General features: G+C 43.4%; 1 protein-coding gene across 8 annotated transcripts in view; it reads left to right on the forward strand.

The window, feature by feature from the left end:
• ADAD1 (adenosine deaminase domain containing 1) overlaps positions 1–15603 on the forward strand; it is a 660856-nt gene that overhangs the window by 602428 nt on the left and 42825 nt on the right. For 6 of the 8 annotated variants that reach the window (XM_063920281.1, XM_063920280.1, XM_063920279.1 and 3 more), the window contains exon 12: positions 11652–11732. In XM_063920281.1, the coding sequence (XP_063776351.1) occupies positions 11652–11732 (81 nt within the window). Of the gene's footprint in view, positions 1–11651; positions 11737–15603 lie in introns of all 8 variants that reach the window. The other 2 variants (XM_063920277.1, XM_063920276.1) reach the window with 1 other exon arrangement.

Genomic DNA, 15603 nt, shown 5'->3' on the forward strand with positions numbered 1-15603 from the left:
CCTCAGCACACTTCGGTCACTGAGGGTGCAGGGCGCTAGGGGGGGGCGCCCTGAGCAGCAATAAAAACACCTTGGCTGGCGAAAATACATCACATATAGCCCCCAGGGCTATATGGATGAATTTTAACCCCTGCCAGAATCCATAAAAAAGCAGGAGAAAAGTCCGCGAAAAAGGGGCGGAGCCTATCTCCTCAGCACACTGGCGCCAATTTTCCCTCACAGCTCAGTTGGAGGGAAGCTCCCCTGGCTCTCCCCTGCAGTCACTACACTACAGAAAGGGTTAAAAAAGAGAGGGGGGCACTAATTAGGCGCAGTATTAACAATACAGCAGCTATAAGGGGAAAAACACTTATATAAGGTTATCCCTGTATATATATATATAGCGCTTTGGTGTGTGCTGGCAAACTCTCCCTCTGTCTCCCCAAAGGGCTAGTGGGGTCCTGTCCTCTATCAGAGCATTCCCTGTGTGTGTGCTGTATGTCGGTACGTTTGTGTCGACATGTATGAGGAGAAAAATGATGTGGAGACGGAGCAGATTGCCTGTAATAGTGATGTCACCCCCTAGGGGGTCGACACCTGAGTGGATGAACTGTTGGAAGGAATTACGTGACAGTGTCAGCTCTGTATAAAAGACAGTGGTTGACATGAGACAGCCGGCTACTCAGCTTGTGCCTGTCCAGACGTCTCATAGGCCGTCAGGGGCTCTAAAGCGCCCGTTACCTCAGATGGCAGATATAGACGCCGACACGGATACTGACTCCAGTGTCGACGGTGAAGAGACAAATGTGACTTCCAGTAGGGCCACACGTTACATGATTGAGGCAATGAAAAATGTTTTACACATTTCTGATAATACGAGTACCACCAAAAAGGGGTATTATGTTCGGTGAGGAAAAACTACCTGTAGTTTTCCTGAATCTGAGAAATTAAATGAGGTGTGTGATGATGCGTGGTTTTCCCCCGATAACAACGGATAATTTCTAAAATGTTATTGGCATTATATCCTTTCCCGCCAGAGGTTAGGGTGCGTTGGGAAACACCCCCTAGGGTGGATAAAGCGCTCACACGCTTGTAAGGGCTCTACCCTCTCCTGAGATGGCCGCCCTTAAGGATCCTGCTGATAGAAAGCAGGAGGGTATCCTAAAATGTATTTACACACATACTGGTGTTATACTGCGACCAGCAATCGCCTCAGCCTGGATGTGCAGTGCTGGGTTGGCGTGGTCGTATTCCCTGACTGAAAATATTGATACCCTAGATAGGGACAGTATATTTTTGCCTATAGAGCATTTAAAAGATGCATTTCTATATATGCGTGATGCACAGCGGAATATTTGCCGACTGGCATCAAGTCTAAGTGCGTTGTCCATTTCTACCAGTAGAGGGTTATGGACACGTCAGTGGTCAGGTGATGCGTATTCCAAACAGCATTTGGAAGTATTGCCTTAATAAGGGAGGAGTTATTTGGGGTCGGTCTTTCAGACCTGGTGGCCACGGCAACAGCTGGGAAATCCACGTTTGTACCCCAGGTCGCCTCTCAACATGAGAAGACGCCGTATTATCAGGCGCAGTCTTTTCGTGGACAAGCGGGCAAAATGTTCCTCATTTCTGCCCTGTGACAGAGGGAGAGAAAAAAAGGCTGCAGAAATCAGCCAGTTCCCAGGAACAGAAACCCTCTCCCGCCTCTGCCAAGCCCTCAGTATGACGCTGGGGCTTTACAAGCAGAATCAGGCACGGTGGGGGGCCCGTCTCAATGAATTTCAGCGCACAGTGGGCTCACTCGCAAGTAGACCCCTGGATCCTTCAGGTGATATCTCAGGGGTACAAATTAGAATTCGAGACGTCTCCCCCTCGCCGTTTTCCTAAAGTCGGCTTTACCGATGTCTCCTTCTGACAGGGAGACAGTTTTGGAAGCCATTCACAAGCTGTATTCCCAGCAGGTGATAATCAAGGTACCCCTCCTGCAACAGGGAACGGGGTATTATTCCACACTGTTGTGGTACCGAAGCCGGACGGCTCGGTGAGACCGATTCTAAATCTAAAATCTTTGAACACTTACATACAGAGGTTCAAATTCAAGATTGAGTCACTCAGAGCAGTGATTGCGAACCTGGAAAAAGGGGACTACATGATGTCTCGGGACATCAAGGATGCTTACCTTCATGTCAAAATTTACCCTCACCAAGGGTACCTCAGGTTTATGGTACAGAACTGTCACTATCAGTTCAGACGCTGCCGTATGGATGGTCCACGGCACCCCGGGTCTTTACCAAGGTAATGGCCGAAATGATGATATTCCTTCGAAGGAAGGGAATTTTAGTTATCCCTTACTTGGACGATTCCCTGATAAGGGTAAGATCCAGGGAACAGTTGGAGGTCGGTGTAGCACTATCTCAGGTAGTGTTGCGGCAGCACGATTGGATTCTCAATATTCCAAAATCGCAGCTGGTTCCGACGACTTGTCTTCTGTTCCTAGGGATGATCCTGGACACAGTCCAGAAAAAGGTGTTTCTCCCGGAGGGGAAAGACAGGGAGTTATCCGAGCTAGTCAGGAACCTCCTAAAACCGAGCCAAGTCTCAGTGCATCAATGCACAAGGGTTATGGGTAAAATGGTGGCTTCCTACGAAGCAATCCCATTCGGCAGATTCCACGCAAGAACTTTCCAGTGGGACCTGCTGGACAAATGGTCCGGGTCGCATCTTCAGATGCATCAGCGGATAACCCTGTCACCAAGGACAAGGGTGTCCCTCCTGTGGTGGTTGCAGAGTGCTCATCTTCTAGAGGGCCGCAGATTAGGCATTCAGGACTGGGTCCTGGTGACCACGGATGCCAGCCTGCGAGGCTGGGGAGCAGTCACACAGGGAAGGAATATCCAGGGCTTATGGTCAAGCCTGGAGACATCACTTCACATAAATGTCCTGAAGCTAAGGGCCATTTACAATGCTCTAAGCTTAGCAAGACCTCTGCTTCAAGGTCAGCCGGTGTTGATCCAGTCGGACAACATCACGGCAGTCACCCACGTAAACAGACAGGGTGGCACAAGAAGCAGGAGGGCAATGGCAAAAGCTGCAAGGATTCTTCGCTGGGCGGAAAATCATGTGATAGCACTGTCAGCAGTATTCATTCCGGGAGTGGACAACTGGGAAGCAGACTTCCTCAGCACGACCTCCACCCAGGAGAGTGGGGACTTCACCCAGAAGTCTTCCACATGATTATAAACCGTTGGGAAAAACTCGACAGGTATTGCGCCAGGTCAAGGGACCCTCAGGCAATAGCTGTAGACGCTCTGGTAACACCGTGGGTGTACCAGTCAGTGTATGTGTTCCCTCCTCTGCCTCTCATACCCAAGGTACTGAGATTGATAAAATGGAGAGGAGTAAGCACTATATTCGTGGCTCCGGATTGGCCAAGAAGGACTTGGTAACCGGAACTTAAAGAGGTGCTCACGGAGGATCCTTGGCCTCTACCTCTAAGAAGGGACCTGCTCCAAGAAGGACCCTGTCTGTTCCAAGACTTACCGCGGCTGCGTTTGACGGCATGGCGGTTGAACGCCGGATCCTGAAGGAAAAAAGGCATTCCGGATGAAGTCATCCCTATCCTGATCAAAGCCAGGAAGGATGTAACCGCAAAACATTATCACCGCATTTGGCGAAAATATGTTGCGTGGTGCGAGGCCAGTAAGGCCCGACGGAGGAAATTCAACTGGGTCGATTCCTACATTTCCTGCAAACAGGAGTGTCTATGGGCCTGAAATTGGGGTCCATTAAGCTTCAAATTTCGGCCCTGTCAATTTTCTTCCAAAAAGAACTAGCTTCAGTCCCTGAAGTTCAGACGTTTGTAAAAGGGGTACTGCATATACAGCCTCCTTTTGTGCCTCCAGTGGCACTTTGGGATCTCAATGTAGTTTTTTGGGTTCCAAAAGTCACATTGGTTTGAACCACTTAAATCTGTGGAGTTAAAATATCTCACATGGAAAGTGGTCATGCTGTTGGCCCTGGCCTGGGCCAGGCGCGTGTCAGAATTGGCGGCTTTATCTTGTAAAAGCCCTTATCTGATTTTCCATTCGGACAGGGCGGAATTGAGGACTCGTCCTCAGTTTCTCCCTAAGGTGGTTTCAGCGTTTCACCTGAACCAACCTATTGTGGTGCCTGCGGCTACTAGGGACTTGGAGGACTCCAAGTTGCTAGACGTTGTCAGGGCCCTGAAAATATGTTTCCAGGACGGCTGGAGTCAGAAAATCTGACTCGCTGTTTATCCTGTATGCACCCAACAAGCTGGGTGCTCCTGCTTCTAAGCAGACTATTGCTCATTGGATTTGTAGTACAATTCAGCTTGCACATTCTGTGGCAGGCCTGCCACAGCCAAAAATCTGTAAATGCCCACTCCACAAGGATGGTGGGCTCATCTTGGGCGGCTGCCCGAGGGGTCTCGGCTTTACAACTTTGCCGAGCAGCTACTTGGTCAGGAGCAAATACGTTTGTAAAATTCTACAAAATTGATACCCTGGCTGAGGAGGACCTGGAGTTCTCTCAATTGGTGCTGCAGAGTCATCCGCACTCTCCCGCCCGTTTGGGAGCTTTGGTATAATCCCCATGGTCCTTACGGAGTCCCCAGCATCCACTTAGGACGTTAGAGAAAATAAGAATTTACTTACCGATAATTCTATTTCTCGTAGTCCGTAGTGGATGCTGGGCGCCCATCCCAAGTGCGGATTGTCTGCAATACTGGTACATAGTTATTGTTACCAAAAAATCGGGTTATTGCTGTAGTGAGCCATCTTTTCTAGAGGCTCCTCTGTTATCATGCTGTTAACTGGGTTCAGATCACAAGTTGTACAGTGTGATTGGTGTGGCTGGTATGAGTCTTACCCGGGATTCAAAATCCTTCCTTATTGTGTACGCTCGTCCGGGCACAGTATCCTAACTGAGACTTGGAGGAGGGTCATAGGGGGAGGAGCCAGTGCACACCAGATAGTCCTAAAGCTTTCTTTAGATGTGCCCAGTCTCCTGCGGAGCCGCTATTCCCCATGGTCCTTACGGAGTCCCCAGCATCCACTACGGACTACGAGAAATAGAATTATTGGTAAGTAAATTCTTATTTTTTGCAAGCTGGTGTTGAGGCGGGCCTAAAGTTAGGATCTATTAAAGTGCAGATTTCGGCGTTATCAATTTTCTTTCAAAGGGAATTGGCCTCTCTTCCAGAAGTACAGACTTTCGTGAAGGGTGTGCTGCACATCCAACCTCCATTTGTGGCACCATGGGACCTTAACGTGGTGTTACAGTTCCTTACCTCACATTGGTTTGAACCTTTACAAAAGGTTGAGCTGAAATTCCTCACTTGGAAAGTGGTCATGCTATTGGCCTTGGCATCCGCGAGGCGGGTGTCGGAATTGGCGGCTTTGTCTCACAAAAGCCCCTATTTGGTTTTTCATGTGGATAGAGCGGAGTTGAGGATGCGTCAACAATTCCTCCCTAAGGTGGTTTCTTCATTTCAACCTATTGTAGTTCCTGTGGCTTCTGAAGCCTTGGGTGATTCAAAGTCTCTCGATGTGGTCAGAGCTTTGAAAATTTTTGTAGCCAGAACGGCTTGTATCAGGAAAATTGAGGCACTGTTTGTCCTGTATGCTTCCAACAAGATTGGGGCTCCTGCTTCTAAGCAGACTATTGCATGCTGGATTTGTAATACGATTCAGCATGCTCATTCTACGACTGGTTTGCCGTTACCGAAATCGGTAAAGGCCATTCCACTGGGAAGGTGGGCTTGTCTTGGGCGGCTGCCAGGGGTGTCTCGGCATTACAACTTTGCCGAGCAGCTACTTGGTCGGGTTCAAACACTTTTGCAAAATTCTACAAGTTTGATACCCTGGCTGATGAGGACCTCATGTTTGCTCAATCGGTGCTGCAGAGTCATCCGCACTTTCCCGCCCGGTCTGGAGCTTTGGTATAGACCCCATGGTCCTTTTGGAGTCCCCAGCATCCTCTAGGACGAATGAGAAAATAGGATTTTAATACCTACCGGTAAATCCTTTTCTCTTAGTCCGTAGAGGATGCTGGGCGCCCGTCCCAGTGCGGACTCTATCTGCAGTACTTGTTATTAGTTATTGCTTTGGTTACACAAAGGTTGTGTTTTGGTTCAATCAGCCTGTTGCTGATTGTTTTGGTTCATGCTGTTAACTGGTTAGTTGAATGCCATGTTGTACGGTGTGTTGTGGACTGGTATGTGTCTCACCCTTGGTTAACAAAAATCCTTTCCTCGAAATGTCCGTCTCCCTGGGCACAGTTCCTATAACTGAGGTCTGGAGGAGGGGCATAGAGGGAGGAGCCAGTTCACACCCATTTAAAGTCTTAAAGTGCCCATGTCTCCTGCGGATCCCGTCTATACCCCATGGTCCTTTTGGAGTACCCAGCATCCTCTACGGACTAAGAGAAAAGGATTTACCGGTAGGTATTAAAATCCTATTTTCTGCTGAAATGTGGCCTAAAACTACCTCAGATTTCACACAAGTCCTAAAAGTAGATAAAGAGAACCAAATTAAACAAATGAGACAAAAAAATAGATGTGCTCATTTTTTTATTGGGAAAAATCACATATCTGTGAATGGTAAAAGTATGTGAACCTTTAGGCTTAGCAGATATTTTAAAATTAGGTGAAATTAGTCAGGTATTTTCAATCTATGGGATTACCTAGTGTGAGAGGACATCCTGTCTTTTAAAAAGAACAGGGATCTATCAAAGTCTGATGTTCACAACACATATTTGTGGAACTGTATCATGCCATAAACAAAAGCGATTTCTGAGGACCTCTGAAGAAGAATTGCTGATGCTCATCAGATTGGAAAAGGTTACTAAACCACCTGATAAGAGTTTGGACTCCACCAATCAACAGTTAGACAGATTGTGTACGAATGGAGGTAATTCCAGACCATTATTACCCTTCCCTGGAGTGGTCAACCAACAAAGATCACGCCAAGAGCAAGGTGTCTAATTGTTTGCAAGGTCACAAAGGAACCCAAGGTAACCTTGGCAACTGAAGGCCTTTCTCACATTAGCTAATGTTCATGCAGTGTCGGACTGGGGCATGTAGGGCCCACCGGGGGAATGCAGTGATAGGGGCCCATGTTTAATGGTGTGGCCAGTCATTAGAGAGTGCAATGTCTGGGCCCCTTCATAAATATATACAGTAAATTCAGCTGCTGCATGCATGACAATGTACCATATTAATAACAGATTAATAACAGCAATACACTGTAGAAAATACATAATAGTCCAGTATAAGGTAACATGTATAATATATAATTCAAGTGCACAGTCTAGAACCTGATCCTTAGAGCAGGAGGTGGACCCCCAGGCAGTGGGGCCCACCGGTGGTTTCCCCAGTACCCCTGTGGGCCAGTCCAAGCCTGTGTTCATGAATCGACCATCAGGAGGACATTGAACACTGAACAACAGTGGTGTGCATGGTAGGATTGCAAGGGGAAAGCTGCTGCTCTCCAAAAAGAACATTGCTGCCTGTCTGCAGTTTGCTAAAGATCACCTGGAGAAGCCAGAAGGCTTCTGGAACAATGGGGCAGATGTATTAACCTGGAGAAGGCATAAGGAAGTGATAAACCAGTGATATGTGCAAGGTGATAAAGGCACCAGCCAATCAGCTCCATTATGTAAATTAACAGTTAGGATCTGATTGGCTGGTGTTTTTATCACCTTTCACATATCACTGGTTTATCACTTCCTTATGCCTTCTCCAGGTTAATACATCTGCCCCTATGTTTTGTGGACTTATGAGTATAAAATAGAGCTTTTTGGTTTAAATTAAAAGCTTTTTGTTTGGAGAACACTTCATACCATCTGAGAAACACGGTGGTGGTGTCATGGTATGGGACTGTTTTTCTGCATCTGGCCCAGGACAACTTGCCATCATTGATGGGATAATGAATTATACCAGTATATTCTAAAGGAAAATGTCAGGACATCTGTCCATGAGCTGGCTTTCAAGAGAACGTGGGTCATGCAGCAAGACAATTACCCAAAGCACACAAGTCATTCGACCAAAGAATGGTTAAAGAAGAATACATTTCAAGTTTTGGCATGGCCACGTCAAAGTCCTGACCTTAATCCAATGGAAATATTGTGGAAGGACCTGAAGTGAGCAATTCATGGGAGGAAACCCACAAACATAACAGAGTTGAAGCTGTTTTATATGACGGAATGGGGTAAAATTCCTACAAGCTGATGTTCAGGACTAATCAACAATTACCATAAAACGTTTCCAAGCAGTTATTGCTGCACAAGGGGGTCATACCAGAAACTGAAAGCAAAGGTTCACATACTTTTGCTGCTCACAAATACAGTATGTGATATTGGATCATTTTCCTCAACAAAAAATTTCCTAATTTGTCTCATTTGGTTGATTTGGTTCTCTATCTACTTTTAGGACATGTGTGAAACCTGAGGTAGTTTTAGGCCAAATTTCAACAGACATATAGACAATTCTGAAGGGTTCACAAACTTTAAGGGTACCTATTTCAAGATGAGTTTGGTAAATCCTCCACCTTTCATTTTATTTCATACCTTGCTATTATAAGGAAGATATGTTTTACCACACTAATTTTAAAAAATGGATTATATTGCTTGAGCAGTGCCGAATGTGCTACCTTAAATTCCTATTTTTCTAGAAATTCTGTTCCCGAGTAGAACAAGGTATTATATAGGGAGCAACGTATTGTGAAGCACTAAGGTCTATTACACTTTGCTTTTCCATATTACATTTATCCCTTATTAACAGAAACTTTTGTAGTGTCAGATTTGCCCATATAGGATAAAAAATGTCAAGTCATTTAACTACAATTACACTTACATAATTGATAGTTTAGAGACCAAAATGTTCAAGTTAGAAAAATGGTAATAAAATACAAACTATGGCGTGATGTAGCCATCTTACAGATGTGACCACATACATCTAGCCTCCTGGCACCTTAACAGCCATTTTAGTTACGCTGTACTGTGGCTTGACTCTGTAGCTTCATTTTGTTGTGACTTTTTCCCTTAAAAAGCATCTTACTGTATTAGCAAAACGATGTGAATAGGACGCACAAGACCTGTCAGCTCACTCAGCCAGGCAGCTCCCACTGCACGGCGTATTGAGGCAAGCTGTATGAGAACATATCTGTAGATGTTTCATTTCAAATTGAACAGTTCGTTTCCAAAGGAATATTGAGGGGGGGGGGGTTATTTATCAAAGTTTGGAGAAAGATAAAGTACTAGCCACTGAGCTCCTAACTGTCATTTTTCAAACACAGCCTGTAATACTTAAAGCAGAGACTGTTTTTTTTATGTTTGGCGGTTTGATCTCTTTGAGCTTTGAAAATATACCCCGCATTGCATTACAAATTTTTTTTAATAATACATAAAAAACATTTTTCAAAAGTTCCTCTGTTCTCATGAATGAATTTAATTTTGAAAGAAAGAACAAAAACTTCCAGACTTCCATTTTCTAGGATACAAAAGCCCAGGCAAAATTTGATAAAAACACACTAAACCTAGTCGAGCAAAAACCAAAAAAACGTATTGAGTGATATGAAATCTTAAAAATCAGGAAAAACGGGAAAGATGAAGTTACCTCAATAGAATACTTGTAAAAAATAGAAAAAATAATCTAAAGAAAATTAATTCCAATATGTGCTTGAAGGTCCTCCTGATGCTAACCAAAAATAAAGCTTTCCATCTCTGTCCAGGGAAACATTAGATTTGATATAAACTGGAGCAAAAGACCAAAAATACTGTTGGTCAATGGTAGCGTCTAAGAAACAGTCTTTCAGCAAAATGTCTCCTTTTTAAGAACTATTTTTCCCCCATACCTATGACTAATTTTTATAGGAGTCTCTAAGAACAGTCCCTAAAGACTAAAGCCAACTTCTAGTACAGGCCTGACCAACCTGTGGCTCTCCAGCTGTTGTGGAACTACACGTCCCAGCATGCCCTGCCACAGTTTTAGCATTCCCTATAACAAAACTGTGGCAGGGCATGCTGGGATTTGTAGTTTCACAACAGCTGGAGAGCCACAGGTTCATCAGGCTTGTTCTAGTAACTCATTGAGACCTATGGTATTTTATAAAAGGCACCGTATAAGAGATCATATTTGAATTTCAAAATATTGAGCAACCAGTCACTCCAGTGATTTACAGTACATGTCAATCATCTGCTTTAGTAGAGCACAAAGACGGAATCTGCTAGCAAGGAGAAGATGCTGAAGCACACAGGAGACGATGCGCAACGCTGCTGATTACTGGAGGAATCTTGTGCCATTAGAGTAGGGAAATTATCAGCTGCTCAGTCCAGCAATCATCTGGATTTAATTTATTATATCCACACTATACCACCAGACCAGAAAGAAGCTTAACTATTATTTTGCTTGAGATAATATTCACTTAATACTGTTTTTATATTAAAGTTGTGGTATAAGCATATTTGCATTAATACTGATTGTTTTTTGTGACTTCTCACAATTCTTAACGGCACTCGTCAGTTTTTGTATTACGGTTAAACCTAGACCTTTTATTTGAGCAAGTCACACATTAACGTGCGCAGTAGTGCTATTTTCTTGCATTAAAAGTGGTGATTTGCCCTTAGCAACTGATCAGATTCTGTCTATCATTTCCTAGGATGCAATATGGAAATGATAGCTAGAATCTGGTTTCTATGGGCAACAACACCACGTTTCATTTTTAGAAGCTTTTAGTAAATCTACATCAAAGTTAATGAGAAAAGACAATGCAGCATTCTTTATAACGGCTTTAATATTATAGCATGAACAAATTAAATACCAGTAACCCCTAGATAAGTGTTTAAAGGAAACAAGTGGTTCATCCCTGATGAAGGCCAGATTGTGTGAATCGTGTAGGTGGGAACCAAGTGGAGGAGCATAAAGATAGATGCATACAGGATTCAGCTAATAGAAGACATGCAGGACTTGCAATGAAAACATCTTGCTGTGGACCACAGCTTGTGGGGAATAAAACGGGCTGCCCTTGCGTTACACACAGAGACCAAGGAAGGATGAATACCATATATACTTTATGTTGGACACCATCTCTGCAGTTTAAGGATAATCAGAACTATTAACTTGAACTTGCATTGACTACATATGCCGGTCAGGCAGTTTGTTAGAAGAGAGTCTAACATACAAACATTTAAGTACTCTTTGGATATCTAGATCAATACGGATTGAAATGGTTCTGATATGCCCATTAGACATATAGCAATAGAACTCCATTACCAAAACTTGTATGATGTGTTAGTATATATCAAACTTTTAACTGAATTTTAGGGTGTACATATGATACTGTTTGAAAAACATAAATTTATTACAAACAATAGTTCACAATTATGTAATTGATATGAAGTAAGTAGAGTATTTATATTTTCTCTGCAATGTTTCTCTTTTCTGATCTCTGTTATATCAACAATGTTCCCCAATGCCCTCAGCATAACTAGAGCTTGCCACATTCTTACAAGTATGAATGAATGTCAGGCATAATAAAGGTCACATTTTATCATTAATTACAGACCATTATGAACCTTAGGATAGTTATTGAGAAAGTGGTTGTAAGCCAGCTGGAACCCTGTCTATCAACTCTATTTTTTATTCCTTCCAGTTAAAATGCAAGAGACTACATAATACTGAAAAATCTGAGATGAATTTGCTTACTGAACTTCCCAGTTGCAAAAGATATACTGTAGGTAATTGTATGATCTTAATCTTCCTTGATCTCGCTGTAGCAATTGATCCTGTGCAGTAGCGAAGGCTAATAAGGTGTTAGCATGCATTAAACAGGGGATTGAGACAAGGAAGGAAAGTATAATCCTCCCATGATATAAATCATTGGTACGGCCATATTTGGAATACTGTGTACAGTATTGTGCCCCTCACTATAAAAAAAAAGACATTGGAACCTAAAAAAGTTCAGAGAAGAGCAACAAAAATAATTAGGGGCATAGAGTCGTTGGACTATAATGAAAGGCTAACTAGGTTCAATATGTTTACATTACAAAAGAGGCGAATAAGCGAAGATGAGCTTAATATGTACAAATACATTAAGTGGCAATATTGGGAATTATCAGGCTATTTGTTTATCAAGAGATCTGTACAAGGAACGCGTGGCCACCCACTAAGGTTAGAGGAAAGGATGTTCAACACCCAGCGAAGAAAAAGGGTTATTCACTGTGAGGGCGGTAAAGATTTGAAATTCTCTGCCGGAGAAGGTTGTAATAGCTGACACAATAGATAAGTTCAAGACTTGTTTAGACAAATTTTTAGCAGAAAAAGATATCCAAGTATACAACCTGTAATATATAGGTTGAACTCGATGGACAAATTTGTCTTTTTTCAACCTCAACAACTATGTAACTATCTAGGAGTTCCAATACTGGTCAAGCAAAAAGCTCCTACCAAGTCTGGAGGGTAACCCGCACCGAGATAAATGTATTAGAGTGTGTATTACAAAGCTGGGGTGCCTTTCATCATATCCAATTAAGCCCCTGTTTTAGGGATTCACATATGTATATGCAACAGGTGTGAAGTCTCATAAAGGTGCTACCAACTGGTTTAGATAAGGTTAAAGAATCAAATCCCCAAAGAGAGGGGAAAGGAAAAAGAAACCAGATACAGTTTAAGGTGCACTCAAACCAACTAACAAATTTTAATGTGATTATTGTCGAAAATGCATTTCCACACTGTAATATCAAATAAAGGCTTAAATGCCTATTGACCTTAATTATTGTTTAAAATTATTATTGCTTATGGGACTTGAATATGTCCTTTATTGATGATGAAGCGAAATATTCAAATCCAAAAAAAAAGGGGGAAAAAAAAAATTAGATGTGACAGAAATTGAACATAATGTGAATAAAGATTTAAAAACAATGCTATTGTGTTGTTCCCTTTATATAGTTCCCTTTATATATATATTGTAACACTGTAAGGGTGCAAGGTGCCGTTTCCTGGGGTATATGGCAGCACGCAGCAGCTGAGGAACAACACAAGTCCAGTTTCTGGTACAACTGGCCCCAACCAGTTTTATTGTACAGAAAATAAAACAAACACCAAAAGAAAATACCTTGCCTGTCCGGCACTAACTAAACACAAGATGTTCCTAACTATCACTAAACAAAAAACACAGAGCTCTCCAGTAAACACTGTATAGCTCCCTTGTATCAGGAAGCGTGTTTCTCTCACAGAGATCCTGCAGTCTTCCCAGGCAGTCTGCACAACCTAATCAGGCCAGCAGCTCTATAACACTCTTCCACAGCTGAAAGCCTGATTAGCCTTCTGTGAGGCCAAAGACCCGAACTGGGCCCAATGTCTGGAACTTGCCCCATCTCTCTTTCAGGGCCCTTACCCAGCTTTCCCAACAAACTGAAAAGGTTCTAACAAAACATTCCTAGAAGTTTTCATTTTTCTAATACATGTAAGACAAGAACCTGGGACAAACATACCTGCCCTCAAACACTATCCCAGTGTTCTTGTCACATATCCCCCTCCCCTGTTTCGACCTAGGGGCCGGAACACTTGTAGCCCCCAAACAGAAGATGCGGGACAATGCATCTGCGTTGGCCAATTGTGTACCCGGTCTATGTTCGACAGTAAACTTAAAATCCTGCAACGCTAGAAACCATCTAGTTACACGAGCATTCTTGCCTCTATTTACATCCATCCATTTTAAAGGGGCATGATCCGTCACTAGTCTGAATTGTCTACCCAAGAGGTAATATCTCAAGGTATCTAGTGCCCACTTAATGGCCAAAGCCTCCTTTTCCACAATGGCATACCTTTTTTCATGCTCATTGAGTTTCCTACTCAAATAAATGATAGGGTGTTCGTCCCCATCTCTGGTGTGGGACAGCACAGCACCTATCCCTACCTCTGAGGCATCTGTCTGTACCACAAATTCTTTTGAAAAATCTGGTGTTCTCAATACCGGATGTGAACACAAAGCCACTTTTAACGCTTGGAACGCTTTTTCTGCATCAGGGTTCCATTTAACCATATTTAACTGCTTCCCTTTGGTAAGGTCTGACAACGGCACTGCTGTGGTCACAAAATTGGGAAGAAACCATCTATAGTACCCAGTTATTCCCAATAAAGCCCATACCTATTTTTTATTCACTGGACGAGGCCAGTTTTGAATAGCATCAATTTTATTCAATTGGGGCCTAATTAGACCTCTGCCTATGGTGAAGCCCAAGTATTTGACCTCCTCCATTGCGAGGCAGCACTTCTTTGGGTTAGCAGTTAACCCTGCCTCTGAGTCCAGTACTGCTTGTACTTTAACCAAATGGGACCCCCAGTCTGTACTGTGAATTACCACATCATCCAAATAGGCAGCTGCATATTTTCTATGGGGCCTCAAAATTTTATCCATCGCCTGTTGAAAGGTTGCTGGAGCCCCATGCAACCCAAAGGGTAACATCTTATACTGGTACAGCCCCTCCGGAACCGAAAAGGCTGTTTTTTCTTTTGCGCTATCAGATAAAGGTATTTGCCAGTAACCTTTGGTCAGGTCCAACGTGGTGAGAAACCTGTTCCCAGCCTTTCTATAAGCTCATCCACACGGGGCATGGGGTACGCGTCAAACTTGGACACCTCATTTAACTTACGAAAGTCATTACAGAAGCGTATGCTACCGTCGGGCTTCGGGATGAGAACTATGGGACTGGACCACTCACTGTTAGATTCCTCTATGACTCCAAGTTCTAACATGGTTTTATCTTCTTTAGTAACAGCTTCTCGCTGCGCTTCAGGAATCCTATATGGCTTTAAATGAACCCTGACCCCTGGTTCTGTGACAATGTCATGTTTTATTATGGTCGTTCGGCCAGGCAGCTCTGAAAATATCTCTCTATTTTGGATGAGAAATTCTTTAACCTGATTGTTCTGGTCAGCTGATAATGTCTCTGACACCTTTACTGTGGGAAGCAACCGAGGTGAAGACACCGAAGGGCAAGGCTCCGCTGACAGAGACAACCTATCTTTCCAGGGTTTGATTAAGTTAACATGGTAGATTTGTTCGGGTTTTCTCTTTCCTGGCTGGTATACTTTGTAATTAACCTCATTCACTTTTTCCCTAATCTCAAATGGACCCTGCCATTTAGCTAGGAATTTGCTTTCCACAGTGGGTACCAAAGCAAGAACTCTATCTCCAGGAGCAAATTCCCGTATCTTGGCACTCCGGTTATATACCCTCTGTTGAGCACTTTGGGCCTGTTCCATGTGCTCTCTGACAATAGGTACCACGGCTGCAATCCTATCCTGCATTTGTGATACATGTTCAATAACACTTCTATAAGGAGTGGGCTGTCCTTCCCACGTCTCTTTGGCAATGTCCAACAGCCCTCTGGGGTGTCTACCATACAACAAATCAAATGGAGAAAACCCCGTAGAGGACTGAGGAACTTCTCTGATGGCCATTAACAAGTAGGGCAACAAACAATCCCAGTTTTTCCCATCTCTCTCAACAACCTTTTTTAACATACTTTTTAATGTTTTATTAAACCTTTACACCAACCCGTCTGGGGATGGTAGATGGACGTCCTGAGGTGAGTGACCTT

The sequence above is a fragment of the Pseudophryne corroboree genome, chromosome 1, assembly GCF_028390025.1.
Source record: "Pseudophryne corroboree isolate aPseCor3 chromosome 1, aPseCor3.hap2, whole genome shotgun sequence".
Taxonomy (NCBI): Eukaryota; Metazoa; Chordata; class Amphibia; order Anura; family Myobatrachidae; genus Pseudophryne; species Pseudophryne corroboree.